General features: G+C 40.8%; 1 protein-coding gene across 12 annotated transcripts in view; it reads left to right on the top strand.

Moving 5' to 3' along the window:
• The window catches only part of MAGI1 (membrane associated guanylate kinase, WW and PDZ domain containing 1), a 1,125,105-nt gene that overhangs the window by 949,801 nt on the left and 151,221 nt on the right, over positions 1–24,083 (top strand). For all 12 annotated transcript variants that reach the window (XM_086939094.1, XM_086939091.1, XM_086939093.1 and 9 more), the window contains 3 exons: positions 1,431–1,577; positions 8,819–9,001; positions 12,361–12,981. In XM_086939094.1, the coding sequence (XP_086795220.1) occupies positions 1,431–1,577; positions 8,819–9,001; positions 12,361–12,981 (951 nt within the window). The remainder of the gene's footprint in view (positions 1–1,430; positions 1,578–8,818; positions 9,002–12,360; positions 12,982–24,083) is intronic.

Below are 24,083 nucleotides of genomic sequence, written 5' to 3'. Positions count from 1 at the left end.
CGGCTTGCCTCCTTCTTCAGCGATGTTCCTGACCCCACCCCCAATGCCCAAGTAGTGTCTCTCAGGTCCTGTACACTTGGTGTGGGTCTCAAGCTTTTAATTTCAAGCTTTTGGGCTCTTTGTGACCATGAGCAGGCCAGTTCGCACAGAGACCACGCGACTAGCACCGAAAATAAACAAGAGCCGCCTTCAGCCTCTTCGCACTGCAGTATCGCAAGCTCTCGGGGTACTGCCAGTGCAAAGCTCCAGCCTGCCCATCCGCAACATCCGGCCTCCTCTTCGCACTGTGCCGACTGCCGCACATGACGCTCTCCTTGCTCCTCGTGACCCTCCAACGGGTACTGGACACTTGGCACATAACATGAAGATACTTCTTCATCAGGACTAATCTGAGAATATATCAGACCCTCGCTCTATTGCGGTATGCTTAAACTTTTGAATTTGACCCGGTGCGACCAGATAGCTGCGATTGGCCCTTTCTGCTTTAGGGCGCTATTTAACAGTTTATTCTTTAAAACTCTGGTTCTACTGAATGGATTTCTGTTGTCTGGTCTTCCTTTATTTATTACATTTTGCTCTATTTTTCTAACTTGGTGTGGGATCCTTTTTGTGTGACGTTTCCACAGGTTTACTGTTTAATGTTTTGCACAAATACTTTACATATTGCCTCTATGTTAAGTCAGATTGCTCTGTGTGAAGCTATGAGGGGGTTCAGCACAGGTTAATTTGAGGTTTGTTTGTGCGTTACCCTAACTAGGATTGTGGTTGCTGCTTGACCAGGGCTCACACACCAGTCGACTAGTAACCCAATTTCTAACATCTGTTCAAGAAGAAAACACTTTTATCCCACAGAATAGGCTTTGGAGCTATAAAGTGACATCACTGTGATTCCTATTTGGCTCTAGAATGATTTGTGGATTTTCATGTCTTCAGCACATGCTTGAAAACCCACGCTGGACAGTTGTCAAACCAGCCAAAAGGTTCATACAAATGTTGATTGTCAGTGCGAAGTGCAGTGGGTGTACCATATGGTGTTCCATCTGGCATTTTTAATGTGAGGAACAAGGTTTATTAAATGTATACCTTGGGGTTGTGATTGAGGAGAATTAAACATGTCAAGTGAAGGCTGTTTCATACTACCCTGTCAATTTTTTGTTCAACAGAATAATGTGTGACAAGATGCTCTTGTATGTTTGCCAGCCGATTGTCTGTTTTTTTTTTTTATTAACCTAAAGCCTGAATGGTGATCTTGGCGAATACTTGCTTGTTCACACACAGATTGGCTTACAATTTTATCTACTCTATTTCTAGACGTTGTGAGGTTTGTGATGAACTAGGAATTGGTCAGCATCTGTAAGCCTGATGTCTTTTCCCCTCTCTCTCTTCTGGAGAAATGTGGTGATCATGATGTAAGTCTTTTTTTTCTGCAGAGTGGCTTGAAGAACATCCATCAATCATTCCTCCTCCTGTTCACCAAGTTCCAAACAACCTGGTCCCGAACAACCTGGTCCCAAACAACCTTGCTCCAAACAACCTCGCACCAAGTAACCAAGAACCCAGAGCAGCTCCAGTACATGGTAAAAGCCTACAAACGATTTGCATTCTGATATTATTCAGTGTTGATGATAATACTGCAGGGCAATATTTTCATCTAAATGCAAGGGAGGTCAGCTTTCTTTTTTCTCATCCATCTGAAAATGTTTTTTTTGGGAACCCAAAATACACTTTGTCTTTGATGTATAGTCGTAGAATCATTGAAAAATAATGAATTCATACTATTCTGCCTATCTGAAGTGGTGGGGGACTGTTCCATTGGGTAAAATGTTGCTTGCTGTAAGTGACCTTTGTGCCACGTCTCCTTTTGCCACCTGCACTGAACCACCTAAATAAACAACACTGCTGGATAGGTGTCAAAGTGGCCATTGGGTTGGTTGGCTGGATGGATGGGAATAGAAAGTGGAGACATGGGGAGAGCACCCCTTTAAAAAATAAAAATAACTGGGCAACATCAATACCTAGAGTTCATTTGTGTTTGCACTCTAGTGACATACATGCAAATCTCTGTGGACCTTATTCTATTATGTTGCTGTCCTTTAACCGCGTTCTTCTATTATAGTCGTTAACTTGTTTACTGCTGTGAACCCTCCCTCTTGAATTGTTATTGACATTCAGAACCCCCACTGAGCCATTATTGTAAGCCAGGAACTTCCAAGCCCAAGACAATTCTATGATTTAAACCTCAAAACAATATGCAAAAAATATGTATACACCGAGCAAGTGCCCATATGTTGGTATATATAGTTTAAATCTCAATCAAATTTGGAAAAGTATTTGGATTTTACCATTTTGCTTCTTTTTTGTATATACTTAATTAATTTTTACGTATAAATTTAAATATTAGTTTTTGTGAAAGAATAGCAGACCCCTTGAAGAGGCCATGCAAACCCATAGGGGTCCCCAGACCTCAGATTAAAAACCACTATCCAAGTATATAAAAGATATGTGATCTCACTATCACTAGGAATGCTGTACGTTTTTCCGCCTCGTTTAGTATTTTTAAAATAGTTTTTATCAAAAATCCCATGGGATGCATTTACTTGAACCAAAATACAGACTGGTGTGATTTTTAAACTATCTATGGAAAATCTGAAAATCGCAATAAGCTCAACACAAAATCCTGATTGTGACAAATTATTTTGTAATACATGACTGGTGAATATGTATAAAGTCTGAATCCACTCAAACTAAGGGACAGCATGAGTATGTATCAGTCTAAATATAACTTTGTCTTCGGGGTAGTACTCCTGCCACGTAGTTAACTCTGCAGAAAATCAGCAAGTGTTGATCTTGTTTCGTCTGGACAAGCCCTGAGGAAGTCTGCTGCAATATTTCAGCAAAGATGGAACACGGCAAGGGTGAAGTGTGTTTCACAAGATATGGACATAAAAAAACTCTTGATACCCCGATCTCAAGAGTGATTTGCTGAGTGCTTGGAGAACATAATCAATTTTTTGACTTTCCTATTGTAGAAATATTGGTGCCTCTCCCTCCTCCTGAGCACCGGACTTGCATGTATTTTCCCAAGTGTTTTAGCTGATATTTGGTGATACTGTGGTACCAATACATTCAACATGGTGCTAGTATTTTCCTTTTTCATACCATATTGATTTATTTTCTCCACATTAAATACCAGTTTTGAGGGGCTTCTTCATAAGAGGATCATTCCACATCCGCTTTAGATATACCAGTTACATTTAACTTTTCATATGAGTCTTAACTCAAAGTTTTTTTATTTTAAACATTTAAAAATGAGTGTGGCAAATCTTGTCAAACTGTCTTCAGCATGTTTTTCCTGCCATCGATTTAATTATTATTGTAAGGTTTCATTGTGGCTGGCTTTGTCAATATCCGTTGATCTGAACAGCCTATTTTAGTGAGTGTTGTTCACGAAATTATGATTGGATTTTAACTTGTTTACCTCAAGTTTGTCTTTCCATTCCGCTGAAATGGGGCCTTGCTCCTTAATAGTATCTATTTATGTAGCAATAATTGAGACGGGGACTAAGGGCACAGTAACTGTGAACTCTAAATAATAAGCAGTATGGTGCATCTCCATATCGTGGCACTTATGTGACTTGTAAATGGTCACCATGACAATTTAAAGTCCTCCAAAGCGCAGTCCATTGAGAACACCTAGTCGGAGCCAGATCCTTTCAATTCTTTGAAGTAACTTTCCCCTAGTTGGTCTTTTGCCAGCCAGTCTAGCCATTTTACAGTCCCTCTCAACATTAATATGCTACATTTGTCTAGTAGCGGTATCATCCGGATTTTCTTTCTTTTCATATGAATGGATATTATATGGATGCCTATAAGGTCTGCAAAATTGCTACATTAGTTGTTTTGTGGTTGGCCCTGGTTTGAGTTATGACATTTGCATTTCTTTTCCTTGTCGATGGAATTTAGTGAAAAACTAATGTTCTTGATATCTTCAGTCTGATTGTCTATAATAGGTGTGGAGTTCTCTGCTGACTGGCAGTGAGACCTCTATTTGCCCGCTTCCCTGCAGCACCAGTTCTATTCCTTGAACCCCGTTTCATTCTCGCAAAGTTTGCCCAGAAAAATCAACACATTCGTACATGTCTTAGTCTATCTGTAACCAGATTCAATTCTGTTTCAATATCATCAAATTTAGACCCTCTTTCTCTTAATCATTGTTGCGTCATCATCCTCCTCCTCTGGAGCAAAAACCTACTAATATAAGACTACTTTCCCCTGTAACGAAAAAACATACATATTTTCTCAGTGGCACTAGTTTGCCTTCCTCTTCTCTTTCCAACTATGCAAACCTTCATCTCTACCACCCATGTACTCTTCTCCTCATTGAATCCAAGAAATTGCTTGGTATTAAAAGATGGGACTCATAATTAAAAATGTTAACAGGGAATATTTCTTAGGAACAGCAGTATGTAGTTCTTTTAGAGGGGCAAGGAGGATCAAGAAACACTACAGTTTCTACAGGATTCTGGCCATACCATGTCTCTTTATACCACTCACCATGGATGTATTTTTATCAAGACTTTTACTTGTTATGGGAATTCTTTGTGCATTACCTTATGCTGTCATAAGATCAGCTAGCTCTTGAGCTTACAGCACTTTTAAACAAGCCAGAGATATGTTGCATTTCTGAGTCCCTCGGCTACCACCCCTGTAGTCTCAACTATTGCTTTAGCTCTGTATTCCCATCCAGCTGGTACTCTCCATTCGTGTAGGTTGGTAACTTTCTATTTTCCTTTTCCACACATGATTTTCCAGTGTCTTGTCCCAGTGACTGTATTCGGGTACTCTGTAACCATGTTGTGTCAGTGACACTCAAGCATTTTGTAAGTTCACTTTGCTTTTCATCTTCGCACACTAAACTTAAAACACTTGCGTACCAAAATGCTCAGATGTGTCATTTTTTTCACGTGTAAACACTCATTTCCCTTTGAGGTCGATGTTGTCAAGCAACTCTGTGTGCATTGGTGGGAGGCTAGGAAAAACGCACAACAGTAAATCCGGGTTCTGTTCTCTTAACAAGAAGCTCAACCAAATACTGTGGGATTGGTGGGTCTAGATAGGGTTATAGAAAGGTGCACAATTAAAATTGCATCAGGACCAGGACAAGTCTGTTTTCATAATTTAATAATCTTGCCTTGTAAAATAGTAAATTAGGGTAGTTGCTGTGTAGACACCCTGCTATTTAGGTACCAAGGGTTCCACAGTGTTAGGATCCTTTTTATTCATCAGGACCTAAAATGCTGCACTAAACGTTTTGTGTTAACATATGTAACCTATCTTGGCAAAACATGGCACCAGTAATGACCTTTTTTTAAAAAAAATATTTTTATTAAAAAATGTTATGGGCACACATGTAGCACTACACAAAATACACAAAATATAAGTACATATATTAAACAAGTACTAAAGAACAAAAATTCTATATAACATACATCACCTTTACTTCCATTTAACCTACAGAACATAACGAAAATTATTAAATCAGTTATGACTTTGATTAAGCCTTTCTTTCCATCGATGAACTGGTTCCCATATTTGCTTTCCAAACCTCCTTGCCCTTTTTCCTTTCCTAGCATAAATGCCTTTTTCTAGATTGAACGTCCCCAATAACAAGGCAATCCATTGTTGAGTTACTGGAGGTACTATATCCAGCCAGGCTCTGGCAATCAGCAATCTATACACCGCCATTGCTACGAATAAAAATTCGCAATATTCACCATCAAATCCCCTAACCCCTAACATAATTACAGTTGGTGTTAACATCACATCCAATCCAAGTGTACGATCCATAAATTCTTCGATACCTTTCAACAATGGTCTTAATTGAGGACATAACGCAAAAATATGAATACTATCCGCTGCCGGAGTACTGCAGCGAGGACAAGTAGTCCCTGTAGTACCACCCCACTGTGCAATACGATCCGGTGTATGGTAGAGTTGATATAAAGTTTTGTAATGTTGGGATTGGAGCGAGGCAGGACAGAAAACGGAGCATCCTAGTTCCAACGAGTCCGAAAAAAATCGTCTCTGTATCCCTAATTTCCCAGCCCATTTATTTCCATATTTTTCAATATCATCTTGCTTCAGTTCTACCAAGTTAGCATAAAAACGGCGAATAGAACACACCCCACCTTGTTCTATGGCTTCCAGAATGTTATTTTTTACAAAGCCAGCCTCTCCGCCTTTTTTCCTGCTGAGGAAACACCTAATCTGCAGATATTTAAAGAAGCTCTGTCTAGCAATATTAAACTTTGCCATCAGATCGGAAAATTGCAGTATCTTTTCATCTGGGCCCAGCAGATCTCCTAATTTTATAATTCCTTTTCTAGCCCATTCTGCCATGGTAGCATCAGCACAAATTAAGGGTGGGAGGGTCTTATTCCTGTAGAGTCTGGTGTATCTGTTGTATCTTCCCAACCCACATTTTTTTGCTACAGCTGACCAGATGTTATGCGCTGCTAAAACTGTCTTAAAACGAGTGCGTTTATAGTATGAAAAATCAGCGCAATTTAGGAAAGCATTCGCAGTTTCAGAGCCCAGTACAATAGAGTATACCATGGTCGAAAAGGCATTAACATTCAAATCCGCTCCACTAGCACCAATCAGACCTTGTATATATTGAAGAGCCGAAGCCCAATAATATAATTTAAAATCTGGAACCCCCCAACCCCCCCTAGCCCTTGGTAAAGTCATAAATTTATAAGCCCGCCTGGTCTTCCCATATGACCAAATAAATGTATTCAAAATTGACTCAAGCTTATTAAACCAAGAGGACTCAAACATTAAGGGTATTGTTCGTAAAAAATAAAGAAACTTAGGGAGTATAAGCATTTTGATCACGTTAGTTCGGCCCACCAGTGAGAGTCTAAGGTTGTTTATCCTGACCAAATCTAAGCTTACTTTTCTTAGTAAGGGGGAGATGTTCCGTCCTACCACTGTCTCCAAATTAGACGAGATTTCAACACCTAAATAAACTGCTGCCGAAACCACTCGTGTATCGTTACAGCATACCATTGCATTCTTAATGATCTGCGTTTTGGCACTATTAAGCCTGTAGCCAGAGATTATGCCAAATTTAAGGGCCTCTTGTTCAATTCCTCCAATTGCCATGGATGGATCCGGGGTAATTATAGCAACGTCATCTGCGTACGCCAGCACATTAATTTCTATCCCATTCGAACAAAGGGGGGAATACTACGATTAAAATTGAGATAACGTAAGTAGGGATCCATATAAAGTGCAAAAAGAAGTGGGGAACTCGGACATCCTTGCCTTGTCCCTCTTTTTATCTGTACCGCAGCTGTGAATTCCTGATTAATTTTAATTCTAGCCGTTGGGGCCTTATATAAAACCTGAATTTCTCTAATGTATCCTTCACCAAAACCATAATGTCTCATTAACTCCCACAAATACTCCCAGGCGACCCTGTCGAAAGCCTTCTCGGCATCCAGAAATAAAGCTGCAACAGGGCCGCCCGTAACCTCCATAGCATCGAAGGAGGTAATCACTGTCCTAACATGTTCCGTAGTACCCTTCCCTGGGATGAACCCATGTTGGACTGGGGAAACTAACTTCTCTATAACAGCAGCCAGTCTTGTTGCCAAGATTTTCGAATACAACTTCACATCCGCATTCATTAGAGCTATAGGTCTATACGACCCAGGGGCTGTGGGAGGTTTGCCTTTTTTCAAAATGACTATGATTTCAGTACCACCCCATGAGTTTGGAAGTGAAGCTTCACTCTGAGCTTGAATAAGCGTATCCAGTAACTCCGACCTGAGGGCCGCCAAAAATGTTTTATAGAATTCCACAGGGATCTGATCTGGTCCTGCAGCCTTTGATGATGGAAGATCTGATAGGGCTAATGTCAATTCTTCAATGGTTATAATAGAGTCTAGTTTTTCCCTTTCCTCTACCTCTAACTCGTTAGGTTGGATGTTTCCTAAATAGTCTTTAATTTTATCCCTACACACCTCAGCTTCCACATCGTATAATTCTGAATAATATCTCCAAAACTCATCTCTTATATCTGCAGGGTCAGAAATCAAATTGCCTGAGCCATCTTTTATATTCTTAATATCTCCTGCAGTAATCTTCGTTCTAACGGCAAGAATATGCCCCATTCTCTCACTAAACTCGCAAGCTTGTTCTTTCTTTGCCAAGTAGTTTGCTGCTGTTTTATTAGCAATACTTTCAGCTATTTCAGCCTTTAACACCATCATTTCCAACATTTGTTGATCCAAGGGGCTTCCACTCAAAATGAACCTGCCCAACGCCTCCTCTGCAGCTAAGAGAGAGTTAACTTGTTGTTCTACCAGTAATGACCTTGGAGAAGGCCAACAGGCAGGTGTTGGTGTGTTGCAAGTGTTAATTCTCAACTTCTGTTGATGCTCTTGAAAAATTAACATTTGATAACTTGTGATAACAAGCTTAGCCAAATGAACTTGGCTTTTATGAATTGTTTAACCAGAATTCTTTTAAAAGCCACCTTGAATTTCTTCAGTAAATTTGCTCCGCAAGGGTTTGTTTTTGACTAGACAGAACTGGATTGGTGTTAGTTACGCTACCTGTCTGTTGAGGGAATCCCTTGTCCCATAGAATTGTCTACCCCAGATATGAATTTGGCACAGTATACGGGAGAGTAAGTGCTATGAACTCCTCAACAGATGCACAACATTCGCACAATGGTGGTGATGTAAACTGAAGAGTAATTTGGTCTTTTCTTGTGCTCCACTGAGAATTATATCTGTTTGTTGTTTAGCAAAACCCTTCTTCACAAGAAATCCAGCTGAACTGAAGGGAAAATTCATTCACACCAAACTGAGGAAAAGCAGCCGAGGATTTGGTTTCACAGTTGTTGGTGGAGACGAGCCAGATGAATTCCTGCAGATCAAAAGCCTGGTACTTGATGGCCCTGCCGCACTGGACAGCAAAATGGAAACCGGTAAAATGACAGTCTTATTCTTCCTAAACACAATGAGGTTACCTACTGTATATACAATGGGTAGAGACCTTATAATGGCTGCACGCTGAGATTCTTCATACATTGAATCCTCCATACAGTGGAGTTTTCTTGACCTAGAGTTTGGGCCCTTCAGGCTTGTAACATGTTTACATGCCGAGATCTTTCAAGAAACTGTCTACTTGTCCAGATCTACCCTTTGTGCTGCCATTCAGTGTGAAAAGTATTTGTTTTTGCAATGTCTGACACACCTTTCAATTCAGTTGAATCCTATTTTCCTTTTCTTTACTTAGAATAACTAATTATTTTACATATATAAGCCAGAAATGAACCACAGTTCCTTTTGATGGGCAGTCTAGACCCAGAAACTATGCACAATTAATAATTGCCAGTATTCTTTAGAAACAACTCTGCCCCATCATGGACACAACACCATGTCAAGCTGTACAGATGGCCAAACATTTGACACCTCAACAACACTTCCAGATCATTTTACTAATCTGCATATTAGCCACCCATAAGTTAACTTTAATATACCTTACCCATAATATTGTTGTAAAGTTACATAACCTAGAAAGATGCCTCCCTGCTAAACCGCCACAACATGCTGAGCAATAGACGGTGGTGCACTCTGGAAGAATGAAAAAGCCATCACTGTGCAGTTCTGAAATTCCCAGAGACTGGAGTTAGTTTCCTAAATTCCCAAAGTGCTAAGGGGCTAAGCCAATGGCAGAAATGTGCTACACAAACATAAATGATAGAGAAAAAAATGGAAAATGCATCCAACCAAAAGGAGTAAAGGGAGCTTAAAAACATATATTGATTAAAACTGGCATGAGAAGAATATGACCAATCATACAGATGTTTGTAACATTCCTACAAAAATAATTCAAAAGCATGGAGGAATTTATAAAATCCAAAATAGTTTGAATCTAACTAAAAGAAACAAAAAATACAACAGAGTACCTAAGCAATTACTAATGATTGCCTTGTAGATCATGAGACCAGCATCCTGTAGTTAAGCATGAAAAACCTATTGAAACACAACAGCTGCTCGAAAGCCTGGTTTCTGTGGTGTAAATTAGGGGTGGGCGGAATTTGCGTAGTCGTGCTACGCAAAGCTCAGCGAAACCGTAAAAAATCTCTGCAAGTACGCAAAAGTTCAGCGAACACGGGGAATTGTTTGTTCCACCCATTTGCGATGCTTTTTTCCTGTTCGCGAACACTGTTTGCGTGCTCAGGGAGAAATATCTCACGAATACGCATTTTGAAAGTGCGAACAAGCAAAAAATTCTGTAAAGCTGTGGAATTTTTGGCAATTCCGCCTTCTCTGCGGTATGCAAAATTACCCAAATTCCGCAAGCAGAACCGAATTTACAGCCCAGGCCTAGTGTAAACAGCTTGGTGACCCTCTAAACAGACAGGAGTCTGTGCAATATCAAGATGGATGTCATGAGAAATCCCCATGACTGATGTAGAAAAGGCCTGAGCAGACATTTTGGTGCAATAAAAATGTTCAGAATTTTTAAATGAAGAGATTCCTGGCTCCTACGTGACCTGGAACCAGCAGAAAATGTAAATGTCCTGTCAGATATTCAAGCTGACCAACAAGTGTCTTCAGCAATATTTTGAAATAAAGTGCTTTGGTGAATATTGCAATCAAAAAGAATATTCAGATTTGAAACCTCTTGAGTCCAGGTGTGTTGTGAAATGACGCGCCCTGTTCCGTAGAGAAAAAGTGAGAGAAAGTGTAAGATAGACAAGCAGTACAGAAAATGTCATTTGGCATTCAGGGAGAAGCCATGAATTTAACATAGACCGAATCTGAAGGGCAGAGCCACCAGGTTCCTAAGGTGTGCGGGTGGGGGAAGAGAAGGAGAAACTGAAAAATGCTAGAAACAAAATTGTGTAGGATTAAACTTCCGAAAGTGACATGAGTCAGACCCTCTTAGCCTGAGAAAATGTCAATATGCAAACCCCTTTAGATCAAATTTAATATATCTGCTTGTGGATGCCGCTCACTCCTCTCCATTCATAAGGTAGAGAAGAGATCCCTGGAGGAGGGATCAGCATGCATCCAATTGAGAGATCTCACTCTGTTGATCTTGACCTTTTTTGATCAGGCTTGGTATGTAAAGAACCATTATCATGAATTCATGTATTTGTTCTGATGTCCATGCAGGACATTTTCAGAGAGGCATTGACATGAGTGTGACAAATACATTATTCTAAGTATGCTAGTCTCTGTAGGCACTGTAGAATTGTCTTCATTTTCTAATAAGACAGAGGATTCTTTAGCATTGTTTTTCCTTCTTTGATTGGATATCACTTTGTTGAGTGTTCTCCCACATGATCGTGTTGTCCACTTTATCGTATAAGTACAGTTAAATAAATTGACTCTGAAATGAGGTTACAAGAGCAGATATACAAAAGTGCTCATTGGGAGAATAATTAAATACTTTGAAAGAAATTGGAAAACTTTTTGTGAATACCATGACAAAGACAAAAGCGTAGCAAGTAACTTAGGACTGCCCACATTACTTTACAAAATAAGTAAATTATCAAACACAAGTCTAAAAAAATCAAAAGCTCTTTAGACCGATGTTTTAAAATATAAAATGTGTTAAATACGGAGTAGGTGTACTTCTCATGTGAAGAAGAGTCCAAAGAAGCACAATTTATTCCTAGATTTGATAAAGAAAATATTCTCTTCTTGGCTACCCACGCCCTTTTGTAAGTATTTCAGTTCTCTTAATGGTTACATTTCTTGCCCTGGTCCATACCTTACAAAATCACTTCTCACAAGTCTGAGTGCGCTTGCATTTTTGTTTATAAAGAGTTTTAATATTAAACAGACAAATATTTGTATGACCGGAGCTGAATGAATGTTCTTTATTGATTAACAATTGTTCATTAATCCACTCTTGTGATGGGTTTTTAGCGCTGGTTGAAAGCAAAGGTAGGTGAATTTAATTTTATTCCACTATACTTGAGTAGGTTCTAGGAGAAATTGGAGCTCATGTTAGTTAGAAAATTGTCATTTGAATTCTTCTGTAGTCTTGTTAACTGCAACACTCTTAAATGAATATTTTCCCCATCTGGATGCATAAATAATTATTCAAAGATTTTCATTAATCAAAATGAATATAGTATTCATTGCCTTGGATAAATTCCATAAATATCATTAGACATTATCTGATGTAATTTGCAAATTGGATTGTGTTCAAGGTTGGCATGGATTTGATAAAAAACAAATCTGTTTGAGAGAACATTACTTATGACTTCAATTTATAATCTAAATCTTTTAGAAACCTAATGAATTTTCTGTTTTGTTTTTTTAGGCGACGTTATTGTAAGCGTGAATGACACCTGTGTTCTTGGACATACTCATGCTCAGGTTGTGAAAATCTTTCAATCCATTCCAATTGGTGCCAGTGTGGACCTTGAACTCTGCCGAGGTTATCCTCTACCTTTTGACCCGGATGATCCAAATACAAGCCTTGTGACATCTGTCGCAATATTGGATAAAGACCCAATAATTCTGAATGGCAAAGACAATTATGACTCGCCTGCAAGTCATGGTAGTAAAAGTGGAAAATTGAATGGCTTGAAGGAACCAAGGCCAAGTAGCCCTGCTGATGTTTCTTCGAATGGTTCCCATGGTTACCCCAATGATACTGTCTCTTTAGCATCCTCAATAGCTACACAGCCTGAACTCATCACTGTGCATATAGTCAAGGGACCTATGGGCTTTGGCTTTACTATAGCAGACAGTCCTGGTGGTGGGGGTCAACGGGTGAAACAAATTGTAGACAGTCCAAGATGCAGAGGTCTAAAAGAAGGAGATCTTATAGTTGAAGTAAACAAGAAGAATGTGCAGAACCTTACTCACAACCAAGTTGTGGACTTGCTAATTGAATGTCCGAAAGGAAGTGAAGTAACACTGCTGGTGCAACGGGGAGGTACGTTATATTCAACTTTTTTCTTGTTCTATTTTTTCTTGTATCTAGTCTTTTCTTTTTGCTTTTAAGGAACTAGATTGAATCTTTCAGCCAACTATGCAGGTATTTTTGCATTAAATGACAAAATTATTCATGCCGAAGTGATTCTACAGTCTACCGGAAACTGTAATTGCAAAGACCTTTTTAATAAAAATGTGGAACACACCGCTTGACTATTAGAAGAATAACCAAGAGAAAGAGTGCCTGCATTAGGAGATATTTATTATGAGTTTGTTATTAAATGAAGGAATTAACACTGACATATTATTTTTATTTTAAATAAGACTTTGCTCTAACTTATTTTTTCCTGCATTTTAGATGCAGACTGTTTCTGGGGCAACATGTGTTTTCTTTACTCACTGTTTACCATGGTTGGGAACGCTGGGTGTTTGTTTTCTTAGGCAAATAATGGGTTAGAAAGATTATAGGCTAAGAGTGAACAGGAAGCTCATGGATTCAGGATAGGCTAGTACGCTGAAGGATCCAGACAGGACCAGAGACCGCAATTGGATATTATGAACACATTCCACTAGAGATGGGTGATTCACTTAGGTCATGCAAAGTCTTCTTTAAGTTCAAGAAAAGGTTTATTGAAAGGATTACAATGATCATAAAAACAATACTTCGTATAGACAAACATTTGCCAATGTATAAGTACAAGAAAGAGTAATAAAGAATGATAATGATCTTTAATAACCGCTTGAAGTACTAAAAAGCTAACATAGAAAATGATATGTATACGGTCAAAGGTTCACAAGAATCTCAGATAACAGTACATGTCAAAAATATACAGTTTAAAAGATATTAAAGCGAGTGATAAGTTAAGCAGGGTTATATGCAAACAATAGGAAGTCAAGGAGGCTTGGTAACTTCTTGTAATGAGGGAGCAAGTGAAGAAGTGTTCTTCACGGCATCGTTTAGCAATTGTGTGAAGGGGCACCAAAGGTGTAAACATTTTGTAGCTAGAGAGATAGGATGAACGAGTGCTGTATCTAGGGTCATGCAAAGTCTTTTAAATAAAAAAGATCTAAAAATTCAGAGGTCAATGATTAAAAATGTCACATCTTTCCAGTTCTTTACAGTGTTTCTGTTTTGGCCATGTCCCAGTAGCATCCTACCTGCTCTCCAACTGAGCTCTGAAACGGACAATCGGCGCAAGACGCTGGGCACAAAAACAGCCCTTCTAAGGCGTGGATATTGACTGAGAAAGAGCTATAAGGAATAAAGGAATAGAGAGAGTGAGTGAGTGAGCTAGAGATTGCGAGAAATTTACCCTCCTGAGACTAGAGTGGCAAAGACGAAACATTGATTCATTTTGTAGAACCCAGACCAAAAGGGATCTTAAATCAGACTCCGTTCAGGCTTAAATCGGCTGCTTGTGGCAGAGAATCGGGGGATTAGGGGAAGGTGAGGCAACGTGGACAGGTCTGGCCATCAGCTAAGACATGCCGGCCACTGGAGAGGTGTGTGAAGGAGCCCCTTTTTTACCTTTTCACCTGCTCCTCCCTGCAGGCTTCTTATCTTCCTCTAAACCAAACCAATTCCTTCCAGTCAGCCCCATATCTGCCTTTACTTGAGCCATAACGCAGCATGGAGGCAGTGCCTGTCCTCTACTCGTATCAAGGTGATGTTGCAGCAGGCTTTTATGGCCAACAGGACTCGTTCCTGGGAGTGTCCATTATGGTGATTTTATGGCAACTATAGGGTCTCTTTTTCTCCTGCAGATGCCACGCATGCTTTGTGTTCAAGGTTCGCTGCTCCAAATGTATGCTTCCACATCACCCTTTACCTTATCAGAAGTAAAGTTTAGATCATCGGTGAATCCCTCTTTGGAATCCTTTCTAAAGTGTAAAAATTATTGATGCAGCTCTAGCTATGTGGGACCTTACACCATCCTAGAGATTTTATCAAGCCCAAGTAACTAAAAAGGCAGAGGAAGTCTTGTAGTAAAATATATTCTTGTAAACAATCACCCTCACATGTTTTTTCCCTTGTTCTGTATGTGAATGGGAGATGTTGTACTGGAAAGATTCGGTGTGGAACAAAGAATTTTCCATCCTGGGGTTCCATCTATATATAATCAGTTTGACAACTTAAGTGCTTCCCCATTCATGACATCCTGAATGGGGGGGGGGGGGGAGTGGTAGGGTGCAATCGATTTACCCACTACAGTGAAATATCTGCTTGCTCATCATGGTGTTTGGTGTTGGTGGCATGCGCTAGGGGTTGTACCCTATCCACTTTGATTCTTAGTCCTGATAGCTTACTTGGAGACCTTAAGTGATTTTTATTTTTTAGAGGTGTCCTCCCTTTTAAAGGTTTTTTTTTTACTTGCTGAATGCCCTTTGGACATGGATTCATTTTTGTAGTTCGGTCAGTTGGTATTTCATAGTTTAAATATCGAAATTCACAAAAATTAAAAATACAGACCAAAAAAGTACTTAGAAATCCTGACCGACGTTAGTGACCTATCTTGGAACTTTGTGGATTGAACATGTTTTCTCACAAATTCTTATACAAGTGAAATTGGGGTTCTAAAATCTTAGATTTTGCAGAATTGAATTGTAATAGAAGGTTAGAAGGCTTTTACTGAAAAATGTAATTCAAACAAAGGTTTTTGAATTTGAAAGCGACGACTAACAAACTGTTTATCATTAGCTTTATGTAACTCGTTTAGATTACTCTGCTCTTGTAGACCCATTTAATTATCCTTGGTTCGTTATCAAACCTTGAAAATGCATTACATTGCCAGAGTACATAGGTAGATGGACCTCCTTGAAATGAAGGCTGTAAACACAGTTTGTTTGACGGCTTTGTGTTCTGATAAGTCTTTCTTGTGAGACCGTGTTTACATATCCAGGTAGGTAGCCTTCTAGGAGAAATTTCAAATTAGCCATCACTTATCCAGGTAGAGGCTTTGTTGCTGAACCTTTCACGTTTTATCAGAGGTAATTTAGTTGGTCCGCATCTGTTTTTCCTACCTCAGCCCATCAGTCAGGCTGTTGCTTTCTGCATCCGACAGTTATCGCTGGATATTTTTCGCCGGCATCCGATGTTTACAGCGTTATTGGTATAAGCAGGGAGAGGGTCTGCAATGCACAATTGTGTGGTCTTCGGTCTAGGTAAGAAGGCTTTGGGAGAGCCAAGCCTCTCGGTCCTTTGTTGCATGTTTCCATGTTGGTCACCAGAAAGCATGTGGCCTTTCGCTGCAAACCCTTGAAAGCATTTAAAAGTGGGAAGCCAGCATTTGCTGTGCTCGTTGAAAATCGATCAGTGCCACAGACTATGTTCTTCACTGGGCACACGTGATTGGCTTTTGATGGCTGCTATGATGCTCCAGTGGGCAAAGCATTATCCATCCTATAGCTGTTCTGCTGCAAATGCACAGAATTTTAGCCAATGAAGTATACTTTAACCAGCTGAATTTGTTGCTAGGGTTTTGGTTATAGATGGCTGCTTAAGCCAATATACAAGTTAGAAGTGGTTGGAATAAATTAAAAGTTCTCTGGGCAAAACAATCCAAAGGTATCTTCGAGTTTCAGAGGATTGGTTCATCGAGATCGGAGTCTGCTTGCAGTCAAACGCGCATTCCGATATACACAAATTTGATTTCTTCGGAATGTTCTTTAGCAAACCGCTAGGTGGCAGGAGAATACAAAATATGCGAATTCATAAATGATGATCAGAAGCAAATCCTATGTTATAGGTACGTATTTAATTCCACGAATTTGATATCGCGCCGTGGCAAATGACTACGGTGAAGAGGCCTAGTGAGTACACTTTATTTGCTATATTAAATCGCAAGTGCATCCATTCCTTAGAGCTCCGCTGTAAAATGCCGCATTTCCGGGATATGTACTACCATTATCACACATTTATTTGCCAGCGCTCGGCGTCCCGGGCTATCAAAGCACCTTTGATGATCCGTAACTTGCTGTCCCATTAGCGGGTGGATTTTAAATATTGGCCCTGTGCTGCATTCTGTCACTCACGTGCGGCTGTTGATGTCGTCATAACTTTCACTCCAGACGGAGTTATATTGTTATACTATCAAGAAGTTAGGTCTAGAATAAACTCCATTTGGGGTATTCTTTCAGCATTCCAATCGGACACTCACACCATAAACTCCACTCAAACAACACCAGGTCAGTTTTTCAGTTACCAGGAATTAAAGTATCAAAAAGATATTTTCTTATTAGGTTGGTTTAATAAAAGTGTATACATCTATTTCATTTATCAGTAAAAAACATAAAACAATATACACATTAAAAATGCAATCATTAAAAATCATATACACAGTATAATAAAAGCAATATGCATTGCAAAACAATCACGTTACAATCAATTATTTCATCACATAGTCCTATATGTGTATAACACATAACACAATAAATGTCAAGGGAACTTTTTATACAAGTAGGCCAAAAAGCGACACGTTTCGGAGGTTTACACAAGTCCAACCTCCTTCAGGCTTGCTACTAATCTGTTCCTACAATGTTATCTACATGCAAGTATATATACAAAAAAAACAATTCAATATTGCAACTTAAAAATGCATTACATAATTTTAAAAAACGATCCTCCCTTGTATTAATCATCAAATCAATAAAACCATATTGTTATAACAGATCTTATTCTCTGTGTCACTTATAATGGTCATTTCACAGGCAAACAAAGGACATTGAGTTGCTGGCACTGTTAACCTGGTGACGGATGACCCAACACAACACATTCAAACCCACACAAATGACTGAGCGCACCAACATATTGAAAATACATGGTCTCGTTCATTCACATATATATTTTAATTCAGCTTGGGCTAATCAGTCTCTGTCCTATTTGTCTGATTGATAACTCGATCTATTTAGGAAATAAACATATCTCCCATAATGATTAAACTGGAAATCTGTGACACCTCTCCACGTAGGTCTACTGAGGTCATCAATCTATTTGTTTGGGGGTGGGGGGGGGGGTGGGGGGGGGGAGGAGATTAAGACGATAAACACATTTCTCACCCAAGTTTTTTGGCCAAGTAATGTTAAGGAAACAAACATCCCTCTCCACCCAGCGCTGTTCATGTATTATGGTATAAAGTATAAAAACACTGGGTACCCACCAAGGTATACACAGGTCGACACTTGTTAGAAAAAAAATCTCCTTTTTTTCCATACGCTATGTGCTATAAACAAATTCAGCTGTTGCTTTGATATAGTGAGGGAACACGTCTCCACTCTATAGGCATTCTGGAACAATAAGGCAATATGTGCCCATTAGAAAGAGATCCTATCAAGAAGGCAACGTCTTGTCAACTCTACTTGCACTTCACGAACACAAAAAAAGAGAGAATTTAAAGCACCTGTAAATTTCACCATCCGGGATCACAACACGTTGATGAGCAGCTCCGTGTGTTATTTTGGTTATTGTTCAATATTGGACTCCATTCTTAAGCAAATAAGAGTGGACTGTGATGTATAGGCTTCGTCTTTTTAGCACAGGTCTAGCTGCGAGGCGTGCCTCGGAGTTTGGACACAAAAATGTGCACTTGCATGCAGAGTACTCGGAGTTTGGACACAAAAATGTGCACTTGCATGCAGAGTACACGGGGTGTCCGTCTCCCTGTTGCAGCTAGAATGAGGTAGATGTGCATAACTTTTTTCATGGTGAGATGTGGTTACAAACTTTTGAGCCCTTTCAGCTAGGGAATGTTACAAGGCCACTTGGCATAAATGTGCTGACCTGAACTACAGTGCGGGAGACGAGTAAATGTAGAAGTCACCTGAGAGTACACATATTTGGTTTCCCAAGCCGGTGTCATCTCAAGATTTGCAGCGTGGAACTTTTTAGATTAACACGCTATGCACTATTCTGCCATCTAGTGGTTGAATCAGGAATCTTTTTGCGGATAAAAGGGTGTATGTAACTCATAGTCCTCGGGACTTAATATGACGTCGAATCTAACTCTTAGAAGCAGTTCCCTAGCTAACGACTGTGGTATCAAGTAGTGGTTTGAGATTGTTCATGCACTATTGGTGAGCGATTTCCTAACGAGAAATGCTTAAAACTCGTTCTTGAAAAATTGGAGTTATTCTGAGATTTGTAAGCGGTTTTCAAAATTTCGTCAACTGCCTCGGTTGAGTCTAAACGTAGGGACTTGAAAGCACCGAGAGGTTGAATGAATAATTCGGGCCCGAATTTCACACCTACCCTGGATTATCCACACCTTTCCTGGATTATCCACACCTTTCCTTTGCCACGGGAAGTAAATGGTTGATGACATTTAGGAAAATGGGCAGGTTTCTCTTGTAAAGGAAGTTCTTTCTTATTATTTGTATTAGTCTTTTCAGTTTCCGTTGACTGGGGTACATGAAATTCTGGCCCTTTTCGATACCCCAAACCTCGCTCAGCCCTGTGCCACGAAAGTACAAGCTTCTTTGGGTTTCATTCCTCGTAGAACTCTCTTCAGAACAAGAAACCTGTCCTTCCTGGGCTGATCGGAGATCTGTAAGGAAGAGCAAAGAATGAGGGCTTGTCCGCAAGTTGGGGCAACAAAAGATACACGAGGCAAAGGACTGTAGGACCAAGGTACCCTCCAACTACACCTGCACGCCACTCACTGTCAGTCAGTCTTTCAGACAAACCAGGGCAAATGTAGCGCCTGCTGGTAAAGCCCTTCCGCGGCACACCTGGTTGCCCATACAGTCCCTGTCCTTTTATGGGCACCAGCTTCACATGTTAAGTAGTCATTCATGCCTCCCTATGTTCCATACAGTAACTTTCAATGACCCAGCCCCTGTTATTGTACATCATGGTAAAATAATGGTGTTGACATGAGGCTATTTTTTAACACGAGTGCCTCTGTAAAAAAAAAAGTCATTTTTCATGTTTTTTGACATTGGTGTAGGCCAACATATACTGGTTTTTAGAGTGGTGCAGGCCAACTTGTATTGTAAACACGTTTCATACTTTAAAATAACTTGTTTTGCCTCTCGCATTTTTCAAACTAGTTATTTTCGTAGAAAGCCTCCTCGGGGGCTCATCTGAGCGTACTCCAATATCACGACTCCATGATTGGGGAAAGTATATGGCAGAAGATTGATTATTGATAGTGCCAAATATTGATCCACATCAATGCACTTAGTGTACAAGAAGACAAGAGTCTAGTGTATCTGCAAAGTGTAGCCACTCACTGTAACCTTTACAGGAATTTCGTGATTCCACAACTGCACATCTGATCTCCCAGAGGGAGTCTGCGATTGACTGAAGAATGAAGGCAGGTCCTTGGAGTCCAGTGACAGAGGCTGTGCAGTGCCCTGAATCAAAGCCAGGAGTCTGGACTGAACCACAAGCGGTTCAGGGAGAATCTAAGAACCTAATGTCGTGTCTTGATTCCAATTGAACTCTACAAATAGGAGTTGCAATAAAGATCACACTGAGCACCCACGCCTATTTTCAATGATGGGAGTCCAGCTTACCCTCTCCAAATGGTCCCTCTCGCCCCAAACGAAGTGTCTGTTGGAACCAGAAGACAATGTGCATCTCTATACCAAACTCCCTAATTAATGAACAAACGTGGGGCATTTTCTTGAGTCCCCGAAGAAGTAATCTAGTGAGTTAACTTCACAAACTAAAGAAGTTAAATAGGTGAATTGTAGAGACTGAACATCCCTGGTAGCTTAGTCTGTGACTTAGCAAATTTCTCAATTTCCATTTCAAATACAGACTATTGGCCTTCAATATGTCAAATTTCTGTATTCCTTCTGAGTCTTAATTGCTGAAGAAAATGGGATTCCACCGAAGGTGCCATCTGGGGATATGCTTTTCTGGTAATCCACACCATTCTCACATATCTTAAAGAATGCGGTAAGGGTTTGTACCCTGCTCCAGTCTCTACATTTTTTTGACACAGGAAACCTTTCACACAGTTCTTTTTAAAATAAATATTGAAGTTCCCATTTATCCTTCCGGCCCAAGGAGAGGGAAGACAGCCTGATGCCTTTTACTCCATTGGTTCATTTCAACCACCACAAAGCGGTGATGGTGCTCTGAAGATACGCTGCCCTCTAGGCCTTACCTGTGGATAAGTGCTTCCAGTACTTTTACAAACCCATAGCATTTTATATAGCCCATTCGACAGAGCCACACTCTAAAGAAATTACAACCTAAAATGGCCTTCACTGCACTCTTATCTACCGTCGTTTATTCTGTTGAGTTATGAAGACCAACCCTTGCCAGAAAATTGCGAAGGAGTTTTTTGCCAGTTTAAAGCGCCTCTTTGGAAACAAGAAGACTTACTACATTTAATTTAAGACCACCACAATCAAGCCAGAACTTGCTCCTTTAATTCGAGCCAATGTTACATTGCACTTCTTGGCTTTACCTCTACCGGTTATCAAACCTTGTTCTGAACAGACTGATCTCGACCCAAATTCTGAGCCTTTCTCTAGCATTCCCTTCTAAAACATTTATTTTAGTGAATAAAGAATGATTTGATTTGTACGAGTCGAATCCTTATAAAAGCTTTGTCTACTCTTTGCAGCCTAAGCTTCAATCAAGCTCAAGTGACTTCCTGCTGCAACCCCACAGAGCACGATTCTTCTCTTCGGGCGCCTCAATGAATTTAGTGCGTGTCAGTAGTAACTTTTTAGATTATATTTCCAGTGAGCTGTACATTAATTTACTTGCCAAATAAAGTGTGCACCTGACATGCTGGGGACTGAGAGTAGGGAACCACTGAGCGTTCCTGGTTGTATCTATGTTTTTTAAGGAACAGTTGTCGTGGTTTAGTAATTAGATTACTAACCACTCAGAAAAAGGTTTAGGGATTCAGTGGGGTTACACTTCGCAGCAGCCCCTCCTCCCCAGTGGCGGCTCCTCCACAGTTGCGCCCCACTGGCTCAGAGCTAGCAGCCGAAAAAGAAAACAATATATTATCATAGTTTTATTTTTCAGCAGCTGGCTGGGCCAGCGTGTGCAGGAAGGGGCGGTACCGGGCCATAGGAGGGAGGAGGAACCAAGTGGTGTGTGGGCCTCTAAGTGCGCATGTCTGTTTGCTAAACAGACATGCGTAGTTACGTTTCTCCAACCCAACTGTGTTGCACAGCCAGGTTGGAGAAACGGCATAGACTCCCTGTGCCTGAGCGAGCATTAGATCAGCCCACTCTTGCCAATCCCTGCACTGCTCTAATGCTATCGCGAATAGCATGAGAAATGTTTGGGGATTGCACAGGGAGTCTCTGATGCTGTCCCATTGTCTGCTGGGACCAAAAAGCAGCAGAACACAGAGGCGGCCGGAAGCTTCAGGCAAGTATTTTTTTTTATTACCCTCCCCACCCATTCTCAGCATGTTCTTTGAGATCTTCCTAACTTACTTTACCTCGATCCCAAATTGTAGTTGGTGTGGCGGCAGTTGCTTTTCGATGCAATAATCTAATGCTCAGCCTCCCCCTGTCTCTCTACAACTGACTTGGACGTATGGAAACAACCTAAGACGATTTTGCAGTTCAACTACGACAGATGTACAAAGGGTTTTTACAGTCGCAAACATTCTGATTCTCTGAAATACAGAGTTTGCAACAGCAGATAACCCTTAACATGTAATAAATCCTTTTTGTGTTTTGGATTTTTTTTTATGAATCGCAGGATAGGTTTAATAATCTCATCAAATCACAATTTGTAAGGAGACTGTTAGTGACGTTTTTTCTAAATTGTGATTTGGTGACCTACGTATCAATGATTTGCAACCTTCATTCCAGCTGCAGAGCATTGATCAGTTTACAACTCCTCAGTTTGAGTGGAAGCTGATTTGCAAAGGGAAAGGGGTACTTTTTGTAGTCCTTCCCTTTTGAAAATCGGGGTTACCGCTTCAGAGGAGTACTAGTGTGGTGGACCACTGCCTGCCGTCACTGAAGTTTTACAACACTGGGGAAATAAGCAGATCCTTTACCTCTAAGGAACCTAAAGGTAATCGCAAGCATGGTGGTCAGCTTTCCCTTGCAGCCAATCACGGGGTGTATAAATTGCGACCGGCCTAACGAATATTAGGTAGGTTATTCTGCAACTCCCTGAGCCTTATTTTGTGAATTATCATATTGGTATCTAGGTTAGTTAGGAATCAAGCACCAACTTTCTGTAATCAGCAGTGCTTTAAATGGGCCGGTACTCACCGGTACTGAGTACCGGCACTTCCGAAATTTTGGAAGCTGTGTTAAGTGTCTTTGGGGTTCTTCATGAGGGAGAGGATGAGCTGGGTGTAGTTGGTGTAAGATACTATGCTGTCTGGCGATGGTAGTCGGTGTGAGATACTATGCTTTCTGGCAATGGTAGCGAAGGGGACAATGTAGAAGTTGAAGAGCGTGGGACTGAGCAAGGGTCCTTGGGGCACTCCGCAGTTGATCTCTGTAGGTTCGGCGATGAAGGGAGGGAGTCTGATCCTTTGGGTTCTGCCGTAGAGAAAGGAGCAGATCCAGTAAAGGGCGGCTCCCCGTATACCAGCGTTGTGGAGTCTAGCTGCAGGAGTGCAATAGAAGACTGTCTCAAAAGCTGCGGAGAGGTATAGTAGGATGAGGGCCGCAGTTTGGCCCTGGTCGAATAGCATGCGTATGTCATCGGTGGCAGCAAGGAGGGCAGTCTTGGTGCTGTGGTTGCTGCAAAACCGGACTGGGAGGGATCGAGGATGGCGTTCTCTTCGATGAAGGTGGTCAGCTGGGCGTTGATGAATCCCTCAGTGACTTTGGCTGTGAAGGGAAGGAGAGAGATGGGCCGGTAGTTTTTCAGGTCCATCAGGTCGGCAGAGGGTTTCTTGGGGAGGGGCTTGACCTCTGCCTGAGTCCAGTCATCAGAGAAGATGCCGGAATCTAGGGAGGTGTTGATGGTCCAGCTTAAATGGGTCCTATGGCAGCGGCAGCTTTGTGGTAGATGTGCGACGGGCAGGGGTCTGTGGGGGGTCCTGAGTGGGTGTTCTTCATCTTCGTGGTGGTGTCTTCAGTGAAGGCAGGTTTCCAGGTGGTGATGGTCGCTGGGTGTCTAAGGCGGAGAGGGGCGAGGGGTACGGAGTCTGTTCACTG

Source organism: Lissotriton vulgaris, chromosome 9, assembly GCF_964263255.1.
Source record: "Lissotriton vulgaris chromosome 9, aLisVul1.2, whole genome shotgun sequence".
Lineage (NCBI taxonomy): Eukaryota > Metazoa > Chordata > Amphibia > Caudata > Salamandridae > Lissotriton > Lissotriton vulgaris.
The sequence above is the reverse complement of the archived record's forward strand: the minus strand, read 5'-3'. Positions and strand labels throughout refer to the sequence as shown.